Source organism: Malaclemys terrapin, chromosome 1 (genome assembly GCF_027887155.1).
Source record: "Malaclemys terrapin pileata isolate rMalTer1 chromosome 1, rMalTer1.hap1, whole genome shotgun sequence".
NCBI classification, from domain to species: Eukaryota; Metazoa; Chordata; order Testudines; family Emydidae; genus Malaclemys; species Malaclemys terrapin.
Window position 1 is genome coordinate 101,806,623 of NC_071505.1, and position 27,077 is coordinate 101,833,699.

The 27,077-nt window shown below is 42.4% G+C and overlaps 1 protein-coding gene across 3 annotated transcripts in view; it reads right to left on the reverse strand.

The window, feature by feature from the left end:
• The window catches only part of TBXAS1 (thromboxane A synthase 1), a 337,857-nt gene that overhangs the window by 238,145 nt on the left and 72,635 nt on the right, over nt 1-27,077 (reverse strand). For all 3 annotated transcript variants that reach the window (XM_054033509.1, XM_054033517.1, XM_054033501.1), the window contains one exon: nt 12,473-12,566. In XM_054033509.1, the coding sequence (XP_053889484.1) occupies nt 12,473-12,566 (94 nt within the window). The remainder of the gene's footprint in view (nt 1-12,472; nt 12,567-27,077) is intronic.

Sequence of the window (27,077 nt, forward strand, 5' to 3'; positions counted from 1 at the left end):
TTCAGTGATGAAAAAGAGAAGAAACAAATCAGAAGTTTAAAAAAAAATGGTTTTCAAAAACCAAACCAAAATGAAAATCCCAGTTGCAATAAAAAATTGTTTTTATTTTGTTTAGAAATTTTCCATTGAAAAATTGACAATTTTTAAAAACAGCATTTTCCCCAAAAAATAAATTGCTTTTGATTAAACCCTGGTTTTGGCTGAAAAATTTCAAATCAGCTCCATTAAAATGAAGTCTTCACCTACAAAAGCCCACCAGCACTTGGAATTACTGTTTTTTGACTGAGGATTTAAAGTAGTATTTTTATTATTATTATTATTATTTTCATACAAGTCAGATAAGTCAGTCCTTTCTTATCCTTCTGTTTGTCTAGTTAAGTTTCACTTTTGCTGCAAAAAGTATAAATAAAAATATTGGTGTCCCACACAGGTGCAATTGCAGCTTTACTCCTATGCAATTTATGCAGCCATATAGAACCCTACATCACATCACACGCCCAGAATACTGTCCTTAATACCTCATCATCCGTTGTTCCATCTGACTCAGCAAGCCATGGCAAAGATTCAGTTCCCCACCTGCATTACCCAGATGCTCCCCTGGTGGAAAATTGCACTGTGTGTCCACTTCCTGGTTCATATGGAGTGAGTCATGGAGGCCAAGCAGCCTCATAAACTGGTGTTCCTGTGATGGCTAACAAGATCTGAGGTGTGTAGTAGGCTGAAGGCAAATGAGGATGGAATGTCAAGGATATGAGGGTACATGATTGGAGACGGAGCTGTATAGATCCCTCCATTTGTTATTTAGCATAAGGACCTGCAAAACCGGGACCAGCTAGCTGAGAGACATCCAACCTATACACAGCTGCACTTTACTGCTTTTCATTATCACTCACTCTCCAATCCTTCATGGCCAAGCTGATGACAGTAGCCCAGCCTTTTATTTTAAGAAATGGCTCATACTGTAAACATTTTTGATGGAGCTAGGGTTACGCAGCACTTCTAACAAAACCCTAATGAAAATAAATTGTTAGGTATTTACCATATGCTGAAGAGCATATGGCTAATGCATTTAGACACTGCTAATAAAGTTAAGACTCAGCTAAATATGCTGGCTCATGGATAATGCCTGTTGTCAGCAACATTCTGGGTTGTCTATAATTTCAGCACTATAACTGATACCTGGCCATTATTATAAGTAGTTGTATTCATTTGGATGGGGAGTTCTATGCATTCTAATGGGGGCCGGGGGGAAACGGTGTCTGGACTCACAAAATTCTAACTTTAAAGGTGGAGGGAATGAATGTAACTTCATTTATATCAATGGATATGCACCTATTTAATATAACAGTGATTCTTTTATGTTCTAAGTTGAGAATCTAAGAGACTTTTCTTGGCCAATAGACATTCTCCCCAGGCCAATAACTCACCAACATGACTACAGCATATATTTAACAGATTGCCATTGTTCTATTCAGATTATTTCTCCCTTCTTAAGTGTATGCGTACAAGGTGTTAGATTCACAGCCATGGATTCTGAAGTCCTTTATTCATGACATTATTGTGTCATTCTTCAAATGAGACATGGTACGAAGGTGCTGACTCCTTACGGTCACCAGAGCAGAGGAGCTGTTAACCCTGGAGTTCAGATTAAAGTGTAATTTGGGTGGTTACATTTTGCCTACCTACAGCCCCCTAAAATTACACTTGGATATACTTCACTTGCTGACTTAAACTGTTGTTTAGTGTTGCTGTAAATAACAGCTGCATTTCAGTGGTATGTGAAGTAACTCCTATGTACAGGATAGCCTTTGTAAAAAGCGACAAAGAGTCCTGTGGCACCTTATAGACGTCTGTTAGTCTATAACAGGGGTCGGCAACCTTTCAGAAGTGGTGTGCCGAGTCTTCATTTATTCACTCTAATTTAAGGTTTCGCGTGCCAGTAATACATTTTAACGTTTTTAGAAGGTCTCTTTCTATAGGTCTATAATATATAACTAAACTATTGTATATATAAAGTAAATAAGGTTTTTAAAATGTTTAAGAAGCTTCATTTAAAATTAAATTAAAATGCAAAGCCCCCCGGACCGGTGGCCAGGACCCGGGCAGTGTGAGTGCCACTGAAAAACAGCTCACGTGCCACCTTCGGCACGCGTGCCATAGGTTGCCTACCCCTGGTCTATAAGGTGCCACAGGACTCTTTGTCACTTTTTACAGATCCAGACTAACACAGCTACCCCTTTGATACAGGATAGCCTTTGTGATTCTTTGGGATGAAAGCGGCTATGTAAATGTAAGGTATTCTTAGAAAAGTTATAACTAAGGCGATGTTTATATGTCATGGAGGTCATGGAAGTCACGGAATCCGTGACTTCCAGAGACCTCTCTGACATTCTCTGCTTCAGCCCCAGGGGCTGCAGGACTCTAGCCAGTAGGGCCCTGGCAGGGTTCTAACAACAGGCGACAATGGGCCCCCTACAAGGTTCCAGCGACAGGTGACAGACTCCTGAGGGGGCCCTTCTCAGGGTTCCAGCGACGGGCGGCAGCCTGTGGGGAGAGTGGGGGGGCGGATGCCTCATGTGAGCACCTGTGGGTGTCCCATTTTCTCTTTGGGAAATATGGTCACCCTGCAGCTCCCAGCCGCCGAGGGCGGAGGGGACCCCCTCTGCAGTTTCCAGCTGCTGTGGGCAGAGAGGGAACCCCACAGCTTCCAGTCCCCATGGGGAAACCATGGAGCCACAGCAGCAAAAGTCACAGAGGTCACGGCTTCTGTGAATTTCTGTTTATTGCCCATGACCTGTCCGTGACTTTTACTATAAATAATCATGACAAAATCTTAGCCTTAGTTATAGCACATGCAACCTCCCATACATCACTGCCCCAGTAATGTATCTCAACCACAGTACCCATCAATACAGGATAGATCAATCTCCACATCTGTGAAATCTTTAACCTCTTTGATGAAACTGCTAACAACAGAGCCAATTGTGATGGAAACTTTGTGTGACGCATACCTCTTTCCAATGGAAATTGGATGGAGATAATCATGTCACATAAGCCACCAAACAGCTGTTGAACAGAATGGTTTTTGGCTACTTCTGATCTAAAATGGGTGAGCTTGATCAAGTCACCTCACCTCTCTGAGCTTCAGTTTCCCCATCTGTAACATGGGGATAATGATACTGACTCCTCCTTAGAAAAGTGTTTTGAGTTCTACAAGGAGCTAGGTCTTATTATTATTAGAGAATTCTCACCACACTCCCATAAGTAAGTGTTAATATATTATATCAGTTATACAGATGGGTAAACCAAGGCACAGAATAGGTAAACCTATGATTCTCAAAACCACCAAGGGGTCTGGGATACCCAGTTCCCATTAGTTTTATTGGAAACTGAAAATCTCAGCCTAGGTGACTTGCCCTAAATTAAACAGGGAGTTAATGGCAAAGCTGGGAGTACAGAGTCCCTATTCTCATTCATCAATGTTACCACTTAACAAGCTTCTTCCTTCCATTGTGGAGGTGAAGTCCTCCATATCCTATTAGCAGTCCCCTGAGGCACCACTCCCCACAGCATTTAATAAGATAAGCTTCTATAGTTACACAAAACCAGCTTGCCAATAAGAGCAGCTAAGGAAAGCATTACACAGCTCACCAGCAAAACTGTGACCACTTTTACATAGCTGTTCTCTGGCGCCAAAGGGAGACCCCATCCACTCGTTTTTGACTGGGGGTTATTTCTAGGCTGAAAAAACAAGTGTGTTTTTAGCTCAGGTTAGCTAACATGGGTTAAAATAGCAGGGAAGATAAGACAACTCAGCTTTGAACTTGGGTTAGCAGCTCAAGTTAAAGTTTATAGGAGAGCCGAGGGTAGAATTCAAGCTCCTAACCTGAGTTAAAAGCCAAGTTGCCATGTCTTCACTGCTATTTTAACCCAGAAGACAAGGCAACATGGTGAGTTGTCTCACCTTCACTGCTATTTTCACCTGAATTAAGAACAGCCCCTTTTTTTGTTTTTGTTTTTTGCAGCATAGACATACACAGTGCATCTGATAGGGTGACAGATGCCGGGCCAAGTAGTAGAAAGCGTGTAATAATAATACTGCCCAACTAGCTTCAAAACTTGAATCTCTAGCAGCTTCCACTCTCACGATATAGTCACATGTGAGTTGGTCCCATTTGCTTATTGCTTTGTATGTTTTATTTACAGTTTCTAGCTTCTTGCAAGCTTGTTATTTTAAAAAGAGAGAGTTATGGTTTTCATCCGGCAGGCCACCGAGCGCTGCTAACAGAAATGCAGGGCGCCTCAGCACTCAGCATTTCCATAGAAAGGCTTCCACAGAGCACAGCGAAATATATGCATGCCTCATCAGTATGAGCATGTCTCTGAACTGCGTACAAGTTAATAAGCTCAAAGGGGATAGATGGATGGAGCTAAGGCATAGGTGCTTAAAAGCAATCAAGTGAACCCAAATGATATTCCTAGGGTGACCACCAGTCCTGAATGGGGCGGGACAGTCCCAAAATGCAGAATTCAAGTCCCAGTCCTGGGCTGAATGACTCCAGGACAGCATTGGTCCTGATTCCCTGCGGCACTGCTCCGCACCTGCCCGAGGCTCAAGGGCAGCGCCAGCCTCTTCCTGGTGTGTTTGGGGTGGGGGTGGGGGCTGAGGTGGGCCTTAGGCCCCCTTGCTATGAGGCCCCACCCTCTTCTCCTCCCCAAGGTCCTGTCCCATGGCCAGTCCAGAAGCTGGAGCTGGGCAGTAGTAAGGGAACCCAGGCCACTGTGAAGAGCTCCAGACCCTCCACCTGCCCTAGGTGACATGCCCCAGAGGGCGGGGACCAATGTTCCCTCTAATTTTTCCCACCCATGTGTGGAATTAATTTTGTTATGTGCACCAATATGGAAGTGATGTATGGTGGGGGTGGGACCAAGGGGTTTGGAGTGTGGGTGGGGGCAAGGGCTGGGGCAGAGGGTAGGGGTGTGAGGGCTCCGTCTGGGGGTGAGGGATCTGGGGTGGAGCCAAGGATGAGGGGCTCAGGGCTGGCGCAGAGGGTTAGATTGGGGGGTGAGGCTCCGCCTGGGGGTGGGCCCAGGAATGAGGGGTTTGGGGTATAGTCTGCCCTGGGGCTATGGCAGGGAGAGAGGACTGCCCCAAGCTCTCTTTCCCCACAGCAGCAGCACCTGGGCGGGGGGTGGGGAGGGAGAGGCACCTCTCCCTGCTGCGCCAGCTCCAGGGCTGGGGTCGCGGGATAGGTGCCCCTCCCTTGGCCGTGACAGCTCCGGGGCTGGGTTGGGGCCGGGAGAGGGGCGCCCCAGCCACAGCAGGTCCAGGCCAGGGCTGGGTTGGGGCCAAGGGAGGGGCACCCCTTCCCCGGCCGTGGCAGGTGCCAGACAGGTTCCATGAGCACCTACATAGTGCTTAATAGGCTGCTGCGCACCCGCACAGCTTACAGGAAACTTAGACGGGGACACGGGCCAGGGGCTGCTCTCGAGCATCCCAGTCCCCCGCCCAGGGCAGGTGGAGGGTCTGGGGTTCCCCAAGCAACCCGGTGGCTCTTACCACGGCCCAGCTCTTGGCTTCTGGCCTAGCCAGGGGGTGGGGTCTTGGGGGAGAAGAGGAGGAGCAGGGGTGGAACCATGGAGGGGGTGGGGCTCCTGCATATGTCTCGCTTTTGCCTTTTGAAAAGGCGGTCACCCTAGATGTGCCCTGTGGCTATTTTTATGGTCTCTGCTTACTCTTGTTGCCAGTTAGGGACAGTATCTTACCTGAGTGTGTTAAAGAGCTGCATTTAATAGAAAGGGAGAACAGGGACGAGCATGAGGCCTAGCCAGTGACATAGAAATACTTCCAAAGGTGCCCATGAAACATCACCTCTCGCTGACAGCTGTTGAATGCCTTTATGATGAATATTGGGGACATTGTTTTCTTCCTAGCCTAGCAGCTTTCAGTGCTCACTCCCCTCAGATTTCTTCACCTTATTGGATTGTGAGTAACAAAATACTATGCTCAGCACCCTTACTTGGGCCTCATTGCTGCTCTCACAATTCTATCACCAACTCCTAAAGTCAGGGGACTCTCAAGGTTTTGTGCTACAAGAAAAAGAATAAAACCACTGCAAACTCTGGGCCTAAAATCATCAACAAGTTCCCTTCAAGTTTTCCACATGTATTCTTCAAAAAGGAGCATCACTAAATAAAAGGGGGCAGGCCCCAAACATTTCCCTTTTTATATACATTCTCTTGTCATTGATGTATGCACCGAAGAAGTGGGCTGTAGTCCACGAAAGCTTATGCTCTAATAAATTTGTTAGTCTCTAAGGTGCCACAAGTACTCCTGTTCTTTTTACTCATACTAAAGTGTTCTCATGTATGAGAAAGGTATATCAAAGTAAATGCAAGTGTGAGAATTTGATGGTGGCTAGCCTGAGAACAATAAAGACCTCTATTTAGAAACAAAAATGATATTTAATTTTTATTTCATTTCTCTGCCACCTATCCTGAGCATGAAGCACCTCGCAAAATGTAATATTCACAATTGAAAAAATCTAACATTCGGTACAATTTCTTGGTTCATCAGTATATCACAGGCAGCAGCAATGCAAACTTCCCCACAATGCCCCATCAACATGCTTTAATCCTGACCTGAATAGGCCACCTCTAGGATTTAGAGGGTGGTTCAGTCCCCACTGCCAACCAGGGTACCACTTTGTGCCTGCTGTGGGGGCGTTTCTTTTTATTTCTGTCATGTGTGTATCTATCCCGTAGGAACTAGACTGAGACCACCAATCTCATTTCACTTAGCACCAAGCAAGCTATGGTAACAACTTTCATTACCAGCTGGATCTAGATCTGAACCAGACCACAATCTAGAGTTGACAAGCAGTATTTTCCATTACCAAACCTGCGAGATAACTTTTTTAAGTAACCAGAGATGGATGTACGTTGCATTTCACGTCTTTCTGCACTGTAAGTCAAAAATAAAGAAACTTAACAAACCTTGAATTCTTTCTGATGTGCAAGCACATTTGCTCATTCCCTATCCCTTAAATGGTAATTTACTAATACCATACTGATTCTTAGAAAGTCAAGCCAGACTAACATCACTGTGAATTGTGAAATAACCTATTTTTATAAAGACTACTATCTCAAATAGATCTATCTTGCTAAGACTGCTGAAACATATAGGTTACATGAAGGGTTAGCAACATAGTAGCCACTCTCCTCTTGGAGACCAGAGTTCAAATTGATATTTAAAGTCACATGTGAAAATTAGTGGGTCTAAACCTAAACCATCTGTGCACAGTACAACATTAATACACATTTGAGCACAATTCTGTTCAAATGAAGCCCAGAACTGTAATAGCAGTTCAACAGATCAGCACTGGGGCACTGCGTAAGGAAGACACACAGAGCTCCTGCTTCTCCTGCTTGGTTCTTACATTCCTGTTAGCCTATATTTGTACAGTATTAGAACTTACAACCCCTTAGTTTCAAGAGCTCTAGGGTTGTATAAAACCAGATTTAAAAATTAAACCTATTAGACCATGTGCAGAACCAAATTGACTGGGTCCTGTACAAGGGAGGCAGTATCAAGTGCAAATCAAAATAAAGGAGATTGATATAGCTAAGAGGAGAGAATGTATACACAGATATATGCACATTCATACCATGAATCAAGGCCCAGTACAATACAGCATTCTGTGCAGTGGCTAGGGCTGTATCTGTAATGCATGCGTTTCATTCAGTAGAAATATATGAACAGGCCTCTAATGTGAAAAGAATTTTCCCAAAGCATTGGAGATGACTAAAACCACCCAGTAACATTTTTACAGGATACAGTGTCAGCCCACAATACATGTCCATGACCAAACGGGAAAGATAATGAGAGATCTGTTCATTATGACAAGGCCTTGTTTTCCAGTTCCCACTTAAATATCAATCAACTGGCAAACAAACACTCCCCATTCCATTCCTCTCTTCTTGTTTATCTCTACAAAACAACACAAAACCATGTGCAAGCTTTTACTATCAGTGCAAAGCTATATTACTCCTGCAATTAACACAGGCTGATAGGTTAGTTGTGAGCTCCCCCTTTTTTCCCTCCCATTCTCCTCACCATTTGTCTCTCTTAAACCTTGCTTTGGTTTACGTGCTGTGTCATTAAATTCCAGAACACTCAATGCTGCAGCTTCTGTCTCCAAACACTGATGTGCTGTTTTCTAGTTCAAAAATTAGACAGGAGTTAATTTCATTATGGCAAGGGCCCTGCATTTTGTTTGTTTCTTTGACTTGCATATCAAAGGATGCTTTGGGCAGATATGTAGTGGGAAAGAATCACATTTGATCTCTTGTTTCTCCCCACACCCTTCACTCCATAAAACTGCTCAGCCCAGCCCAATCCAACACTGAAGGAGACAAAGCATCCATACAGTGCCCATTTTCCATTCAGCAGAAGAGGGCTGCTCAGGGGAAGCCCAGGAACGACAAGTAACCCAAGCAGGAATAAACAGAGCAAACAAAGAGCATCTTGTCCATGCTGAGAGAGGGGCTAAAAGAGCGATGTCGTTCATTAAAATGCAAGGCAGGGAGGCAGCACACAACCAGTCACAAGCATGGTTGAAGCTTCGAATGAATAATGGGGAAAAACTAAAATATAAGCATGCCAATGTATGGACCCAAAGCAGCTCACCCAACAGAACAACTGGCTATAAAAGTCCCTCCCACTAAAAAAAACAAAAACAAAAAAATGACACACACAAAAAACACCCCAAGAACATGACATATTTCAACTCAGCAAAGATCAGCAGCAAGTTGAATAGTACACAGTGCCCACAGGTAAAGTACCTGATTACTAGAACCATTAAAATGTCAAGATAATGACATTTTAAAACAGCATAACTGATAACTGCTTTCTTAGAAAAGGGCGAGGGACAGGGGGAGGGGATATAACACTGCAAGAGCAACAGGTCAAGTGTTCTCTCTGGCTCCTTGGGGGAAGGGCCGTGTTATATATGTTAGGTTTTAAACGTATTTGTCACATAATAAAACCATTAGCTTGTGAATTAAGAGTTTCAATTTTTAAATAGCCTGTGGCTCTAATGCCCTGTTTTGTTTGTGTGCTCTGTGTATGCCTTGTGTATCCAGTTATGCTTCCAAGTGGGGGGTGGGGAGGAAACCCATTGGTTTTCCCACAGATTTGTAAGAAAAATGCAAGATCGTTGTGGGGAGGATGAGAAACACTCAAGTGTTCCTGGTGAAATTGCATTTCTGTCTGCTGCAAATCTCCTGCTCAGTTACTGGGAAAATTAAACACGATGTTTTTACAGCATAATCACTTTTACTCTTACAGCAGATGTTGCCCACTGCAAATGGTTCTGATGTAATCGAAGTATTTTTAATCTAGTATCTTGGACTCTGAGGTAATTTCCCAGCTGAAGGACTGCAATAATTCCATATCTTCTTTTCTTTAGCAGATTAACTTGGGTATGTTTTAATTTCAGGGTGTGATTGTCACTCTCTCTCCTGTTCTTAAAAGAGAAGTGGGATTTTACGAGTAATGGAACAACTTGCTGTTTCAAGTCAGCTCTTACCTTTTTATTCATTTCCTTGCACCTCCCCACAAATTTCTCCCCCCATCATCCACCCTTGACACCCACCATCTTCCAGCTCTCAAACGACACTTCATAGCAGCAACCCTCATTCCAGCCAACAGCCAGAGATTTCACAAACACTACATTTACTTTTTTAAACTAAACAATACATGCTCTTCAATAAAGTGTTTTTGTTTAAACAGAAGAGATATAGAAAAACATGTTTGAATTTTGTAACAGAAATTTGATTTGTAGGTTTATAGTAAAAAAGAAGCACTCTGGGCAAAATCCTACTCACATTAGTAATACTTCCCACTCATTTCAAGGCAATCTGAGAAAGGGAGATAGGGCCTGATACTCCTCTCACTTATATGATGAAATAAAACTGGCATTAACCCCATTAACTTTACTAGAGCTACACCTGGTTTACATGATTTATGTGAGAGGAGAATCAGGCCCATAGATTTTATTCAGCTATACAAGTAAGCATAAGTGTTATCAATTCTTACAATTTTATTGTGAGTCTTGTGGTATTTGGTGTTTTTCTTAAAACTCCAGCTCCTGGATTTATGAGATTATGGGAGAATTTCACCGTTCATTTAAAAAAGTTTCTAGCCTTCATGGCTGCAAAGAAAAGCTTGAAAATGTGACCTGAGTGCAGCCAAAATCCAGAAAGCAAACAGAAAAACCTTAACATATATATTTTTAAAATCTAATGATTTTTAAACCATTTATGATTTTGGCAGGCCTGACATGATTTTTGAATGCAGGGGGTTGGCAATGCTGAATACAGGGAGAAGGATTCGGCCTTTCAAAGAGGCTTGGAAGAAAGGCTGTTTATAAGATCACTTATATACAATCACATTATTGCATCTCAAATGTAAGGGCAAAGAGTTTTTACTTGTTCTATACATGATGATGGGATGTACAAGCATTTTACGTCTTGCATCTGAGCTGTCCTTAGAAACTAACCCAGCCATCAAACTGCTGCTGTGCCCTTACAACTAGTCCATAAAATCCATCCTAGTTCCCAGTAAGATGACATATTGCCTCTGGTTATCTCCTACTGGGAGAGGAGGAGATGTCCTTTTTTGAGTTCAGTACAGTACATGTGTATGTGAAAATGTTACCATTAGAAAACAGCCTGCAGCACAAACATGGTCTTCCTGTTACCAGTGTGTTGCTATGGGCACTATTTCTGAGAAAACAATCAAAGAAGCAGAACAGGAAAATACAGAAGAACGTATCAGGGGAGAAAAACAAATTACAAAGAGCCTGGACTAAATACGACATGTGCCTAGCTCCTACAGTGATAGAACTGATCATGCCCACCCACAACAGAACAGAGGCATTTTCAAAAGAACCTAAATGATTTAGGACTGCAAATCCATGGGACTTGTGCTGTTAAGACACTTAAGCACGGTTTAAAATCCCATCCAGAATTCTTATTTCTAACTACTCATGCATGAACATAAAACTGTAATTGCACATCAGTTTTAAATTGTTTTATTTAAAAAAAAAATACCATGTGTTTTCTCTTCATTATATTGTTTATGTTAATTTAGTGCACATAAAAGAAACCAGTTTCACTAAAGTTGTCTACGTACAAGCTGAGGTAACAGCAGTGAAAACTTCCCCACGCTACTCTCATCAGTGCTTCAACCCTGTTCAAGAGCAACTCCCTCTAGGGGTAAGAGGGTGACTCAGTTCTCTGTCAGCCTGTTGCTGAAAAAGTGCCAGCAAAGGGATCAATTGTGCTTTGTCATCAAAGAGACAAGAGATTAGTTACTTTCAGTCTCTGGGCTGGTTTCAAACCAGCTCCATGTCTCATTACTGCCTTCCTGTCCTTGTTAAGGTGATCCAACCTTTTAAATTCTCTCCAGGTTGAAACTAGGTGCACATGTGAAAACAACTATTTAAATTAGTTTCACCATAGAATTGCATTTGGATTTACATTAATACTCCAGGTATCTCAAAATGCCTTAACAAATAATGAATCAGATACTGGCAGTGTAACCACTTCGACAGCAAAAAGAACTATACTCTCATTAACATCTCTCAGACAATCTTGGACATTAAGCCTTTTTGTTCGGCGGGGGGGGAGGGGGGAGGATATGGCCTGAACACTGGAGTTATTCCAGATTTCTTTCACAAAGTGCTTGGGAATCTTGAAAAACAACATGGAAAGCCACCAATGTGAATAGGAGAGACTTTAACACTCCATACCTGAAAAAAGGTGGTGCTCCACTGTAAACTCAGATTGAGAGATTGGGTCCTTGGGAGCTTTATTGAAATCAGACCATAAAAAAAAAGTTTCTCTCGATGAAACAGTTCTTTTGTTGTACATGAGCAAACAAAAATAAAACTAAACAAAACTCCCCTCCCTCAAAAAAGACCTTAAAACTGGGGACAGGGAGCAGTATTAGTTAATGGTATCTAACTTCATTTACTTGATTGGGAGTAGACAAAGTTACATGCTTTGAAATAAACATGTACAATTAGCAACAGAGGGCTGTATAAACTGAAACCGCTCAGAACAAACCAGTCAGAGCTAGTTAATATAATCTGTTCTATTCACATAACCAAGTTTACTCCACCAAGGTCATGAACTTTCCTGGAAAAGCTCAAGTAATTAGCTTCAGAAGCTTACACCTTTCTTTCTGTCTGGTTAATTTTGTCCTTAAATCAGTGCCTCTTATAGGTGGCTGCTTGCTATGTTCCTTCTGGTCAGAAAGGTGAGTTGTGCTTGTTATGTCCCCAGGAAGATGCTTGAAGAGCAGTGATCAGTAGTTACAAGTTCACTCTCTCCCTTCCCCTCCTCCCCCATCTCCCCTGCTCTTTTAAAACATTTTTGGATAGATACCTATTTAAACCCTTCTTACCTGGCGAAAGAACAGCAGGTTTCCGATGAAAGGCAAAGGTGCAGGGTGCCTGATACCCACCCTCTCCAGCCTGGAGAACGAAGAGGTGGAGTACCTGGGAAAGGGGTTAAATAGACAAGAAGTTAATGTTGGATGTAGTCACCATGTGGCTTTCCAGAGGAATTAGATCAAATAGAGTTCCTGGAGTAAGAGTGGGAGGAGATGCTTTCTGCAATCAGTCAAATGGCACAGTCAACGCAGCAGCATTGCTCTGCAGCTCCATTTATTAAGCACACTTGCAAAAGCTAGTGGATTGATGCCCGAGGAGCATAGAGAAAAGAGATTCTTCAACACAGCATATCTAGGCCTGGAAACTTTTGGGGCACCTGATTCTGCTCTCAGATACACCAGGATAAATCAGAAGAAACCCCTGTGAAGTCAATGAAAGTACACTGCCATAACATAAGTGAGGTTAGAACAGGCATTTCGTTTCTGACTGGTGGCACAGGGGAGTGGTCAATTCCCTTCCCCACCACTGCCCATTTAGAGCATTGGTGCAAGAACTCAAGCTGGAATCAGCAGTGCCAGAGACAAGATACAGTCAGTATCTCAGGGGGCTGTAGCTTCTGTGCCAGATGTACTGATTAACTGATTTGCCAGCCACTAGTCAGCAACGTAAAACAAGATAAAATAGGAAGAACCGAAAACCAATGGAAAAACTCCCAGGTGCATCTACAGTGAAATGCTGTGGCTGCGCATCGTAAGACACACCACTTAAAACCTTTACACCAAAATCAATTTTAAATAGAAGTGGTGTGTTTAGGTAGTGAAATCTGCCAGGGACGAACATGAACAATTGTAGTTAGCCAGATACCTGGTAAAGCTTTAACCAAATAGTAACACTATAGAGACAAAGCACACTGAAGTCAATAGAATAACTCCCACTAATTCCAATGAGTTCCGACCCCCGGGTCCCAGTTCTCAGTTTAAGGATCCTCTGTGGAAGAGTCTGCTAGTCACACAACCTTCATACACTCCACTTGAAAAGCCCTAGGTGAAATATAGATGCTTTGCTCTGCTCTTAACTAAAGGACAGAAGGTGCGTGCTCCCCCTTCACAAAAAAGGGATAAATGGGAGAACAGTTGGACTCTGAAAAGACTTGTCGGAAGAAACCATCTTTTGTGTCATATCTTGATTTTTTTTTTCTCCCAGTGTCAAAGAATTCTGGGTGCTGAAATATTCCATAACTAGAAATGGGAATAGAGAGTTGGATCTCCTGGGACCAGCAAAACAAAGTGAGACTAAAGTATCTAGTTAGTGGTATTTTGTATTTTTTTTATCCCCCAATGATTTCTTATGATATATCAACTTCTGCTGATTTTCCTCTGTGACGATATTTAAAAAGAAATTATTATTACCGAGTACATGTTTGATCATTTTTAGATAGCAACATTTTTTAGATGACAAGACAACCCTGTGGGAGCACAAATTCTGAATAGAAACAAAATATCTTTGGTTCATGCAAGAGCACAATTTCAATGTGACAGGGAATTGCAGAGAAAGAAAAGGGGGGGAAGGCATACAAGCCCACATTTACTATATGTTTTATGAATATTATTGACTTGGGGGGGGGCTATTTAACTGTGTCAAAAATTAAGAGATTTTTATGTCAATGGCCAAGACTCTTGAAGGAAAATTGTTTTAACTTGAAAATATAATATGTTAGCTGTTTGCTTCCCACCCACCCCCAAAAAAGAGAAAAACTGATTATTTTTATTTTAAGATTTGTCTAAGCTGTGTTTTTCATTTTGGGGACTTTGATATGACATATCCTCAGTGTATAAAGTAAGGGGCAAAAACATTTTTTTAGACTAGTGTATACTTACTTTTATTTTATTTTATTGTATTTTATTGTTGATGTTTTTATTTGAAAATATAAATAGAATGATCATTAAAACACATTATATGTCACAATGTATCAGATTTGGTACTCATAGCTATCCAATCCACAATTACACTGCATTTTCTCTCAATGCTACCAAGACCACAGATCTTCATGTATTGCAAAATGAAATAAAACTGAGCATACTGCATGAAGGAGATGATGTGATCAACTAATATTTAATAAAAAAAAGAGCTAATTAGCACAAACCGTGTTCAAAGTTTAGCACTGATTCTCATGAGAGCACTGGAAAGAAAATATACTGCAAGTGTGGAGACCATTCACCCCTTCATTAGCATCTCATCTTTGTCAGCCTCAGAATGTTCTGGCAGCTCCACATAACGGCCTTTTTTTCGGGGATGCAGCCGTCTTCTGATGCTCTTTGTTCCAGTTACATTTGAAGTAGATTTTCAAAAGGTATAAAAACATGATTTACAACAAGATGGTAAGCAGAGCACTAACATAGCCACGCTGAGCGCTGGCACATAATGACTCAGAAGGCAGGGTGAATGGGGAAAAAAATATTGCCATGCTCGCGCACACATATTCAGACACCCTATAATTGTAAGGCATTTCTGCTACTTTAGTTGCTTTTCCTCAGTTTTGCAGGGAAAAAACCCTGTATGTGATGGTTGTTTTCAAACAACCTGCGAAATTACATAGCAAAAAAAGCTATATTAAAATAACATTAAGGTTGCAAAGCCAAGCACTGGAAAGCTAGGAAATCCCAGCATTATGATTACCAGGGCAACCTTAGTTCCGCCTACTTCCATGCATGCATAATGATATAATCTTTAATTAAACAAAGCAGGAACCATAGGGATCTTCTACACAATGGTCATCAGCCGTGTGTGAACGGGAGACCTTCAGCTCCATAGCACAGACCTTTATCACTTGAGCTAAGAAGTAACAAGTGGTGCTAGTAGGCTATTATCTTCTATGTGGATCAGATACTACAACAGCTCTTAACCAGGGGCACAGGGCCCCCAGGGGAGCCGTGAACAGATTTATGGAGGTCCGCCAAGCAGGGTCAGTGTTCGATTCTCTGGCGCCCAGGGCAGAAAGCCGAAGCCCCATCGTGCGGGGCTGAAGCCTGGGGCCCTGAATTCCACCACCCAGGGCTCAAGTCGAAGCCTGGGCAATTTAACTTTGTGGGGCCCCTGTGGCATGGGGCCCTGGGCAATTGCCCTGCTTGCTCCCCCCTAATGCTGGCCCTGGTTTTTATATGCAGAAAAACAGTTGTGGCACTGGTGGGCTGTGGAGTTTTTACAGAATGTTGGGGGGGGGGGGGAGCTCAGAAAGAAAAAGGTTGAGAACCCCTGAGCTACTAGATGGGAATGTGATACATTTTGTCAGTGATTTACACAGCTCTTTGAGAGACATATGGGAAATCAGGATCCCTGTTCTGTTGCTGGCTCTGGGAGGGAAGAGTGGGTTAGTGGTTAGAGCAGTGGTCACAGACAGGATAGCCAAGCACATAGATCTGATACATTCATTCTGAGAGGCAGTTTGCCTAAGTGGATGAGTTTTAGATCTACCATATTAACAATGGGAATTCTATTCCCTTCTCTGCCTAAGGGCACCTTGTCACCTTCTGTTACCTTATCTATAAATAAGGGTATGGGGGAAGGAATGACAACAGTTGCCTACACCCCAGGGTAGGGACCTGCTGGGTTATGAAGTGGATAGCAATATAAACAGCATACAGAAGGAGGAGGGAGTCTGGAAAGGCTAGTCATTAATAGACCTTCTGTATAATGCTAAGAGACCATTCTTTACATACAGGGTACATCTATACAAATATCAGCAGTGAATCTCAGAGCCCAGGTTGACAGACTCTAGCTAGCAGGGCTCACCCTACAGCGCTAAAATAGCTGTGTAGATGTCATAACTTGGGCAGGAGCTCAGATTCTGAAACTTAAGAGAGTGAGTCTGTTGATAATGCTGCCTGAGTTTTGGGGCACATGGTAGTGCTACCCTGAATACTCTGCTATGGCTGCCAGGCTGTTCAATAAAGCCCTGCTGTAGATCAGCGGTTCTCAAACTGGGGGTCAGGACCCCTCAGGGAGTCACAAAGTTATTACATGGCGGGTCATGAGCGGTCAGCCTCCACCCCAAACCCCACTTTGCCTCCAGTATTTATAATGGTATTAAATATATTTTAAAGTGTTTTTAATTTATAAGGGGGGCATCGCACTTAGAGGTTTGCTATGTGAAAGGGCTCACCAGTACAAAAGTTTGAGAACCACTTCTGTAGATGTTTTGTAGCCCCTGCTGGAATTCATACCTACTATGGAGGCCCTAAGTGGGAAAAAATATGGAAAAACTGCCCATGTCTTTAAAAATAAATTTTATCTAATCTGAGATTACAATCACTAAAATGCCTCTATCATAATAATTGTACAGTTATTAAATTATGTCACTACAGGGCAGAGTTAAGGTTGTTTGAATGCCTTATCTGTATATTTCCATACTTTATCATGTTTGATTTTATTAAAGTGTAACCTTAACCCTGAATATCTTGAGGTTTGTAATGCTTGATTTTGGGATAATTACAACATCTCTGTAATGTCTTTTACCCTGAAATTACATTAACTCCATTTTAACATAGTTTTTAGTCTTGGAATTAGATATAGTGTCTGGGGCATCAGAGTAGCTACTCCGCATGCAACCATCATCAGGAAGTGCTATTCTATTACATTAACAGCTCTGAATTGCACACAGAGCAGGAATGAAGAAAGAGTCAATGTACTCAGAATTTTATTTTATCATCTTTGGTTGGGGCAGTTCCCCAGGTGTTCAAATGGCAGAGAAAAACAAGGGGATTCTTAGATTTCTTTAAGAAAGACAAAAGATTTGGGGGGGGGGGGGCGGTAGGGGAAGAAAAAACTGTGATGGAGGTGCAAGGGGAAAGCAAATTCAATCAAGGGAGAAACATACCAAATATACTTCAATATTTGCAAACATATTCCAAATAACTATTTTAAAATATGGTATTAAATTTTTAACAAAGTGGCAAACATCAGACGGAACCAGAGACACAAGAATAATTACAAGATCAATAAACAATTCAATAATTCCTAGAAGACATTCAAATGACTTTTGAGAGCAAGACGCCACCATTGGGTATTGAGCACAAATCTTAAAAGACAGTTAACATGCCAAGTGAATTCTTGTAGGTTGGTAATGCTGATTTAAGCTGTCTGAAATGTGAGTTTCCCTCCACAGATCAGAGTGCAAAAGAACAATAGGGAGAACAAAAGACACATACACAGCAAAGACAGAGAGGAAAATAAATAATAATAATTAATAATAAGTATGATAATGCTTCTGGCCTTTAAGAGATAATAAATTAATAAACAACAGAGGTGGCAATGCCCCATCAACCCCCCACTATGTGAGTACTAACAATACATTTTCTATCATTTAGTGTAAACCGTTTACATCAGAAGATACTGTTCAAGAGTCAATGACAAGGGAGGAGTATAAAAATATTGCTCAGGCATGCAGGAGTGAAATCAGGAAGGCCAAATCACATTTGGAGTTGCAACTAGCAAGGGATGTTAAGAGTAACAAGAAGGGTTTCTACAGGCATGTTAGCAACAAGAAGGTGGTCAGGGAAAGTGTGAGCCCCTTACTGAATGTGGGAGGCAACCGAGTGACAGAGGATGCGGAAAAAGCTAATGTACTCAATGCTTTTTTTTGCCTCTGTCTTCACGAACAAGGTCAGCTCCCAGACTACTGCACTGGGCAGCACAGTATGGGGAGGAGGAGACTAGCCCTCTGTGGATAAAGAAGTGGTTCAGGACTATTTAGAAAAGCTGGACAAGCACAAGTCCATGGGGCTGGATGCGCTGCATCCGAGGGTGCTAAAGGAGTTGGCTGATGTGATTGCAGAGCCATTGGCCATTATCTTTGAAAACTCATGGCGATTGGGAGAGGCCCTGGAATGAATGGGAAAAGGCTAATGTACTCCCATCTTTAAAAAAGGGAAGGAGGAGGATCCGGGGAACTACAGGCCAGTCAGCCTCACCTCAGTCCCTGGAAAAATCATGGAGCAGGTCCAAGGAATCAATTTTGAAGTACTTTGAGGAGAGGAAAGTGATCAGGAACAGTCAGCATGGATTCACCAAGGGCAAGTCACGCCTGACTAACTTAATTGCCTTCTATGATGAGATAAATGGCTCTGTGGATGAGGGGAAAGCAGTGGACGTGTTATTCCTTGACTTTAGCAAAGCTTTTGCTACGGTCTCCCACAGTATTCTTGCCAGCAAGTTAAAGAAGCATGGGCTGGATGAATGGACTATAAGGTGGATAGAAAGCTGGCTAGATCATCGGGCTCAACAGGTAGTGATCAATGGCTCCATGTCTAGTTGGCAGCCAGTATCAAGCAGAGTGCTCCAAGGGTCGGTCCTGGGGCCGGTTTTGTTCAATATCTTCATTAATGATCTGGAGGATAGCATGGATGGCACCCTCAGCAAGTTTGCAGATGATACTAAATTGGGAGGAGTGGTTGATATGCTGGAGGGTAGGGATAGGATACAGAAGGACCTAGACAAATTAGAGGATTGGGCCAAAAGAAATTTGATGAGGTTCAACAAGGATAAGTGCAGAATCCTGCACTTAGGATGGAAGAATCCCATGCACTGCTACAGACTAGGGACCGAATGGCTAGGCAGCAGTTCTGCAGAAAAGGACCTAGGGGTTACAGTGGACGAGAAGCTGGATACAAATCAACAGGGTGCCCTTCTTGCCAAGAAGGCTAACAGCATTTTGGATTGTATATGTAGGAGCATTGCCAGCAGATCGAGGGACGTGATCATTCCCCTCTATTCGGCATTGGTGAGGCCTCATCTGGAGTACTGTGTCCAGTTTTGGGCCCCACACTACAAGGAGGATGTGGAAAATTTGGAAAGAGTCCAGCGTAGAGCAACAAAAATTATTAGGGGGCTGGAGCACATGACTTATGAGGAGAGGCTAAGGGAACTGGAATTATTTAGTCTGCAGAAGAGAAGCGTGAGGGAGGATTTGATAGCTGCTTTCAACTACCCTGAAAGGGGGTTCCAAAGAGGATGGATCTAGACTGTTCTCAGTGGTACCAGATGACAGAATAAGGAGTAATGGTCTCAAGTTGCAGTCGGGGAGGTTTAGGTTGGATATTAGGAAAAACTTTTTCACTAGGAGAGTGGTGAAGCACTGGAATGGATTACCTAGGGAGGTGGTGGAATCTCCTTCCTTAGAGGTTTTTAAGGTCAGGCTTGACAAAGGCCTGGCTGGGATGATTTAGTTGGGGATTGGTCCTGCTTTGAGCAGGGGGTTGGACTAGATGACCTCCTGAGGTCCCTTGCAACCCTGATATTTTATGATTCTATGATTAAATCATCATGGATTCTAATATACCACTGAAATTATCCCACATTTCTCTGTCATTCTTTCGGTGTCTGAGCTCCTTTGAAGATGCAATGCATACCTGACAACATCTGAGAGCTATAAATAGCGATATTTAGAGAGAAAAATTGTGGTACACTTTTTAACTCCACTGAAACTTGGAACTAGAAGAGACTTTTTCTGAAGGCTGAGTGGAAAAACAGAAAATACTTTGCTGAAATAGGGCTTATCCCTGGTAAAGAGGTAAGTGTTATATGTCCCCCAGTTTATTTTACACACACACAGGTATCAGTACACACACACACACACACACACACTCCCCAACAGAGGTATCAGTAGCAATTGCATAGTTAGCAGGGATTCAAACTCTTTGTTATATATGAAAATTAAAGTGTGTGCTCCCCAAATTTACAGCACTTACTCTGAGTACAGAATGAATTGTCTGAGAATTTACATGTAAATCTGTTAATGTTTAGAAATTAAAATGAATTAAAATGGGTCATTTATGAAATTCTGAAACCTCATGTCAGACTTCTTTTGGGGGGGGTAGGGGAGGAGCATCTAATAACTTCAGTATAAGAGCAAGAGACTCCTCAGATTTCCCATATAGTTAAAACTCACTAAAATCTTATTTATGGGCTACATTTGAATAAGTTTTTAGAATTAATGGTTATTTTACATACATAGTTATTCTTCGCACTTAAGGTATTTACTGCAGCAAAGACTGAAGGATACAATGTTCTTCTGCAACAGAGAATTCCACAAAGAACTATCCTCTTCCAAACTGGCTGCCCTCTCCCATTATTTAAAGGGATGGGACACCACACTTGCCCTGTGTTGGTGGCCATTTGAGAATGGGTCTCTCATTTATCCCACTGAGATTTTGATTCTGCCTCCTCACAGCACAGAGGGCCACCATTTTCCCTAAAGGCCGTGGCAGTTTTAGACACATTGAGAACAGTTCCATTTTAAAAGAGGGCAGTTCTTCGTGACAAATACACTTTCATAAAAAATGGCAAAAAGTGACCATTAATCCTAAATTTATTTTCAAAAACTACCAGATCTAGTCAAGGGTTAACCCAGGAGCAAGAGGGAACTAGGGTGTATGCATGTGTGCGCACAAGGGAATGTAGAGGGTGAAGGAGGGAGAATTAGGAGTGTGTGCATGCAGGGTAAGGTAGAGAGGTGCAAGAAGCTAGGGAATTTGGAGGACAGGAAGGGGGTGGAGACTGATATACATTGACTGTTTTGCTTTGCTCTGACAAACCAAAGCAGCTGTAAACCCAGTTTAACTGGCCTGTATGCTCTGGCCACTTTGAATTGCTCCAGAATGGGATAAAACAGCCAAAGTGTACCAGTGAATCTGGCCATAAAACTCTGCCATGTGGTGTGACAAAGTCAGGGGTGTTTTTAAAAATCAGTCAAATCTAATCTGGGTCCACAAACACTAAAATACCTTTATCCTAACTGTATGGTTATCGCATCATGCCCCTGCAGGACAGAATTAAGGTTTCTGATAAAGGAGGTACTTTGCATTATAAAGCATAGTAAGGAAAAATAATCAGTAATCCCCCAAAATATGTATTTGAATATACCTTCTGCACAAGATTTCAGCGAGTTTTTTATTATATAGGAAGTTTTTTAAGAGTCAATGAAAGGGCAGACACAGAAGGCTGTCTGGGTGCCCTAACTCTGTATTTCCATATCTGAACAAGCATAGATTTCTTTCAAATGTAACTTTATCTATGAATGTATGGGGTTACAAACACTTGATCTGGGGATAATTACAGCATCCCTTTAATGTATCTAAATTCTAAATTATGATATGGACTCTTAACTTAACTCCATTTTAACATAGTTTTGTGTCGGAATAGGATAGACAATCAGACAGACATATACACATACGTAATCTGCCAGTTTTAGGGACAAAGTATTTTCCAGCTGCAAAGTTTACGTGACCATAGTGTTCCTATTCCAGATTAAATACCTAGTGTTTTAATGATATTCTAGGCAGGCAAGGGTAAATGTATATACACCTCTACCCCGATATAACACTGTCCTTGGGAGCCAAAAAAAATCTTACCGCATTATACGTGAAACCACGTTATATCGAACTTGCTTTGATCCGCCAGAATGCGCAGCCCTGCCTCCCCGGAGCACTGTTTTACTGCGTTATATCCAAATTTGTGTTATATCGGGTCGCATTATATCAGGGTAGAGATGTACATTTATACCTCAAATATCTGGCAGCAATCATCTTTTAATCCACACTGTTCTGGTCTACTGAACAATTCTCGTAATGCATGTTGTCATGAGGGAGCTGGCTGGCTCAAGAGATAGGTAATAATAAGACCGCAGGTTTGTCATAGTAATTTTTTTTAATATCACTGATGAGTTGCATCCAATTAAAAAAAGAAAGCCAATAACACTTGCACAATCAACAGGCCTTATGCTCCAGAGAGAAGCCCCATGGGAGAGAGTAGGCCTGTATGGCAGACCCATACAATATTTCATCACTACTCTCAGAGGGTGGGTACTCAGAGTGCAGCCTCTTCCAACAGGGCTATGACTTTTTCAAAACAAATGCTAACATTCATGTCTGTGATAATGGGCTTTCGAGCCTCTCACCAGTGTCATCTCAAAGGGCAAATGTGATCCAGTTCTGAAACAACCAAAAGCCATTGCCGTGTTGTGGCTGTTTGGTATCTTTGCAAAATGAGTTGGTGGCCTCAGTCCATTTCCTAGGAGACAGGTGCCCTTAGAACTCCTGATAGCCGTCTGAGCAGATGAGGCAATGGAAACACAAAGAATTCAAGTGACTTGCTCAAGGCCATACAGCAAGTCTGTGTCAGAGCTATGAACTGCACCAGGCTCTCTGGAGTCTCAGTGTAGTGCCTTAACAACAAGACCACCCTACCTCTCACTCTCTCGGACTGTTAACAAGGCATCTTTGACCCGCACTAATCTCCTTTTCTTTCATTTTTTTTTTAGTATACTCATTTGTGCCTGCCTATTGCAGGGCCTACGGCAGAGCACGTTATCATTGGGGCTCTGAATGTCCCAGCGTTAGTCAGGAAAGTTGACATTTGCATAAACTGAGGCTTCTTTTAAAAAACATGATTTCCAGTGAGCAGGATAACATTTCATAAAGTTTTGTCACCCTGTAATTACACGTCTTCATTTTGTAATTAGACATCTTAATGGCATAATTAAAAGGACATGAAGTTTCAGCTTAATTAGACATCCTAATTGTTATGCAAGTTCATATCCTAGTGATGCAACTCCATTTGCAAATGCATGACATGTGTTTCCACATACATCTCAACCATTTCTAAATACCAATAAGAATAAACCTAGATTGGACTGGCTGCAGATGCAACGAGTTTAAATGGAGAAGGGGGCCTGGTGATTGTATCTATTCACTGCCATGAAGAAAGTGGGTTTGATTCACAGGCCTGTGGTCTATTATTCCTTGGGGACAGCAAGGATTTCCAACGCTGCAGAGGAACAGGGTTAAAGTTCCTGTACTTAATTCCTCAACAACTGAACATGCATACAGCCACTTAAGGACAGATTATGCCAATAAGGCCTAGTCTAATGTTCGGAGGCAGTGTGGTCTCATATCATACCCATGGGAGCTCCAGGAGGAGCAAAATTGCCTCAAGTGCCTCACATACCTTCTAAGCACAACAAGCATTCCCTCTCTGCTGTCTGCTAGTTCTGGTGGCTAGAGCACAGGCAGGGAATGGAGCCAATGGCCCCAGCTCCCACCTCCCAGATTTTTGGGAGTATGGGCAAAGAGCAGTCTCGGTTCATAGGAGAGCACAAGAACTTCAATTGTGGCTGGCCCCTGCATAGGCGCCATAAGTGGTAGTGCAGTGAGCCTCCTTGCATCACCCTTTCTTGTACACTTAGCACCAGGGCCAGCACTGACAGATTTGGGCAAGAGCCCAGTTATCATTGGACAGACAAAAGTGACGCAGGCAGGCAGGATGGTCTCAGAGTTTTACAGGGCTCCAAACTGCCTCTCCTTCTGATCCTCCTGCCACAGGTACAGGTGCAGAAGGGAGGTTGTTTCCTCCTCCTCCTCCAATTTGCAAATGAACTGAAGTGCAGCAGTTTCTCTTTGAAGTCTGGTCCTGAAGTTTTTTTGCTGTAGGATGGCTACCTTTAAATCTGCTATTGTGTGTCCAGGGAGGTTGAAGTGTTCTCCTACAGGTTTTTGTATATTGCCGTTCCTAATATCTGACTTGTGTCCATTTATCCTTTTACATAGGGACTGTCTAGTTTGGCCGATGTACATAGCAGAGGGGCATTGTTGGCACTTGATGGTGGATATAACATGAAGGTAGGCATAGCAGTCGGTGGGTTTAAGTTCATTTGCAAATTTGACACCATCAGCTCAGGATTAAACAAAGACTGTGAATGGCTAGCCAACTACAAAAGCAGTTTCTCCTCCCTTGGTGTTCACACCTCAACTGCTAGAAGAGGGCCTCATCCTCCCTGATTGAACTAACCTCGTTATCTCTAGACTGATTCTTGCCTGCATATTTATACCTGCCTCTGGAAATTTCCATTACGTGAGTCTGACAAAGTGGGTATTCACCCACGAAAGCTTATGCTCCAATACATTTGTTAGTCTATAAGGTGCCACAGGACTGTTTGTTGCTTTTTACAGATCTAGACTAACACGGCTACCCCTCTGAACTTTAATAATGTTCTTTTAACATAGTTGTGTGTGTGTGTGTCCCTGGTAGACAGACTCACGCTAGCTCAGCTCAAGCTGTAAGGGGATGGCACACACTCAGCAAGACAGAATTTTCAGAGATTTTAGCAGCTTAAAATCAAAGTCTCTATTGAGCATGTGTGAAATGATTTTTTCCAAGGTTTATAACTTGGCCATGGGGACCACAAAAGGCACATCCCTGACACAGAGGCCACCCCCTGCCAAACTTCAAGTTCCTCTCCAGAGCATGGAGGCGCTAAGTCATTTCCAATAAATGATCTCAAGAATTTGTTAATATAGGCAAAACAACATATTTTCTCCTAGCTTTGTTGTAAGTGAGAACTGAACTATTTTAATGGATTTTTTTTTTTAACTTAGCCTGAGACACATCTGGCATGGAAAATTTCAGTCCAACCAGTTAAAATTTGGCAAAGCTATATACAACTAAAAACAGGGTCTTACAATCGGAAGTGTTGTGCAACCTTAATCATAGGTGGTGCTACCAGCCCCACCTACAATAAAATACTTCTGGTTTCAAAAAAAAAAAAAAAAAAAATGCCTCTTAGGCTGAGAACTTGTATGTCCAATTTCAGCCCATAGCTAATTATTATATCTGAGTTATAATCTATTATAATAGGGGGTGACAATGGCAACACTGAGACCCTTAATTATAGGAATGCTACCATAATACCATACATACCAGACAGCATATCACAACCTGAAATCAGTACTGAAGAGCTCTGCAGTTCCCAGAGCTTGAAAGCTGCCGTGAGGCTTCAGAGATTCCTCTTCATTCCACCCCCACCCCTCATTTCCTCATTCCATGGCTTACTTTCCACTCCAAGTTTTCTCTTTTCAAATTATTAAAATACAGAGATTTATTTCCCATAAACAGTCACTCTCCTGGGTCGGCCTTATTTCACAGAGATTGCAATGGAGGCACTAATGCTCCTGGAAGAGTAATTCCGTACGCTGGTGGGCTGTTGAACCAACAGTAATGGCATGGGAAGAGGGAAAGAATGTAAGAGCTGCCACTAGTGTACAGCATGCAGAGTTGTAGCCGTGTTGGTCCCAGGATATTAGACAGACAAACTGGGTGAAGGAATATCTTTTATTGAAGCAACTTCTGTTGGTGAAAGAGACAAGCTTTCGAGCTTACGCAATGTTCTTCTCCAGGGTGCACCAACATTCTCTGAAGCAACCTGCAGTAACAAAAAAATAATATAGCACCACCTGGTGGCCGGCTTGGGGGCCCACAGGGATAAATTGCCAAACATAAAAATGAAGTTCCAGCCCAGGATGCTGTGGTTTACTGCGCAGGTTAACATACATTGGGAGCAGGCTGCAGCCAGGGGGTCCTACGCTCCAATAGTGAATACAGCAAAGCATGCTAGGTAATGAGGACAAACATTAGAAGAGACTGGGAGGGAGGGCAATTCAGCACTGCCACCCACAGTAATCCTGTGGTGATAGGTACCCATGGAGCCGGAGGGAGAGTGGGAGGCTGGAGGGGAATGGAAACAAAGCTGAGAAGATGCAGATTTAACCCAGCTCCCTTGTTTCCTATGCCCAGTATTCATGACTTGATCTGGTATCCTCTGGCTGAGAAGGGCTAAGTCTGTAGGGGGGAGCAGCAGTGTTGGACAGGGGTCCCTAAACATTTTGTCATGCTGTGGATAGAGAGATTGCTTCATGGGCCATCTCCTCTCCCATTTGCAGTCACATGGACCGCTTCCTCTCCCTATGCAATTCCTTAAATGGAAAAGGAAGATCAAGAAAGTATTCTTATCATCATTTAATGTGATTTAGCAGCCAGAAACAAAGAGGAGTAGCCATCATCATGTGACCAGCCAGCTCTCAGTGGACCACTAATAAAGGACCGCTAGTGACAACAAGTTTGAGAACCACTGCCAAAGAGAACATAGCTGAACAGCTGCTACATGAGGAGGGGCGGGAACTAGAATTTGTGAAGGATTGGGCCAAAGAATAACAGCAAACAGTTGAACTTTAAAGGTGATGGCATTAACCTGAAATATAGACAAAATGAGTTAAAAATACTTTCAAGTGTTGCTGAATCCCTGTGCCAGATTTCTTGCTATTTTACAATCCAATTTCCCTATTTCTAAAGAAACATTTTTTGCTTCCCTGCTGCTGTGTGAAAGACTCGCTCAAAACAACAGGGAAAATGACTGACTATACAAAAGTACAAATGGGAATCAATGAAACTGAGTATATATGAAGTGTCAGACTTCACAGGAAACTATTGAAAAATAGAGACTCCCTCCTCCCGCTTTAATCACTATAAATTACAGTAACATTAGGCATCACTTGCAACAACAATAGGTTAAAAATGTTCAAACAGAAGCATAATTTTTAAGTTGATGTGTCCCTTTAATAGCCCCTCTCTTGACTGACTGTTATAAAAAGGTGCCTGCAGCACAGGACCAATATATCTCATCGATCAGCTGCACTGAAGACCATTATGGTCATTCCTCCAATGCACAGAAAAAATCCATCCCTTAATATTTTAAAAATCTTTTAAAAAAACCTCTTGTTCAAGACAGATAGT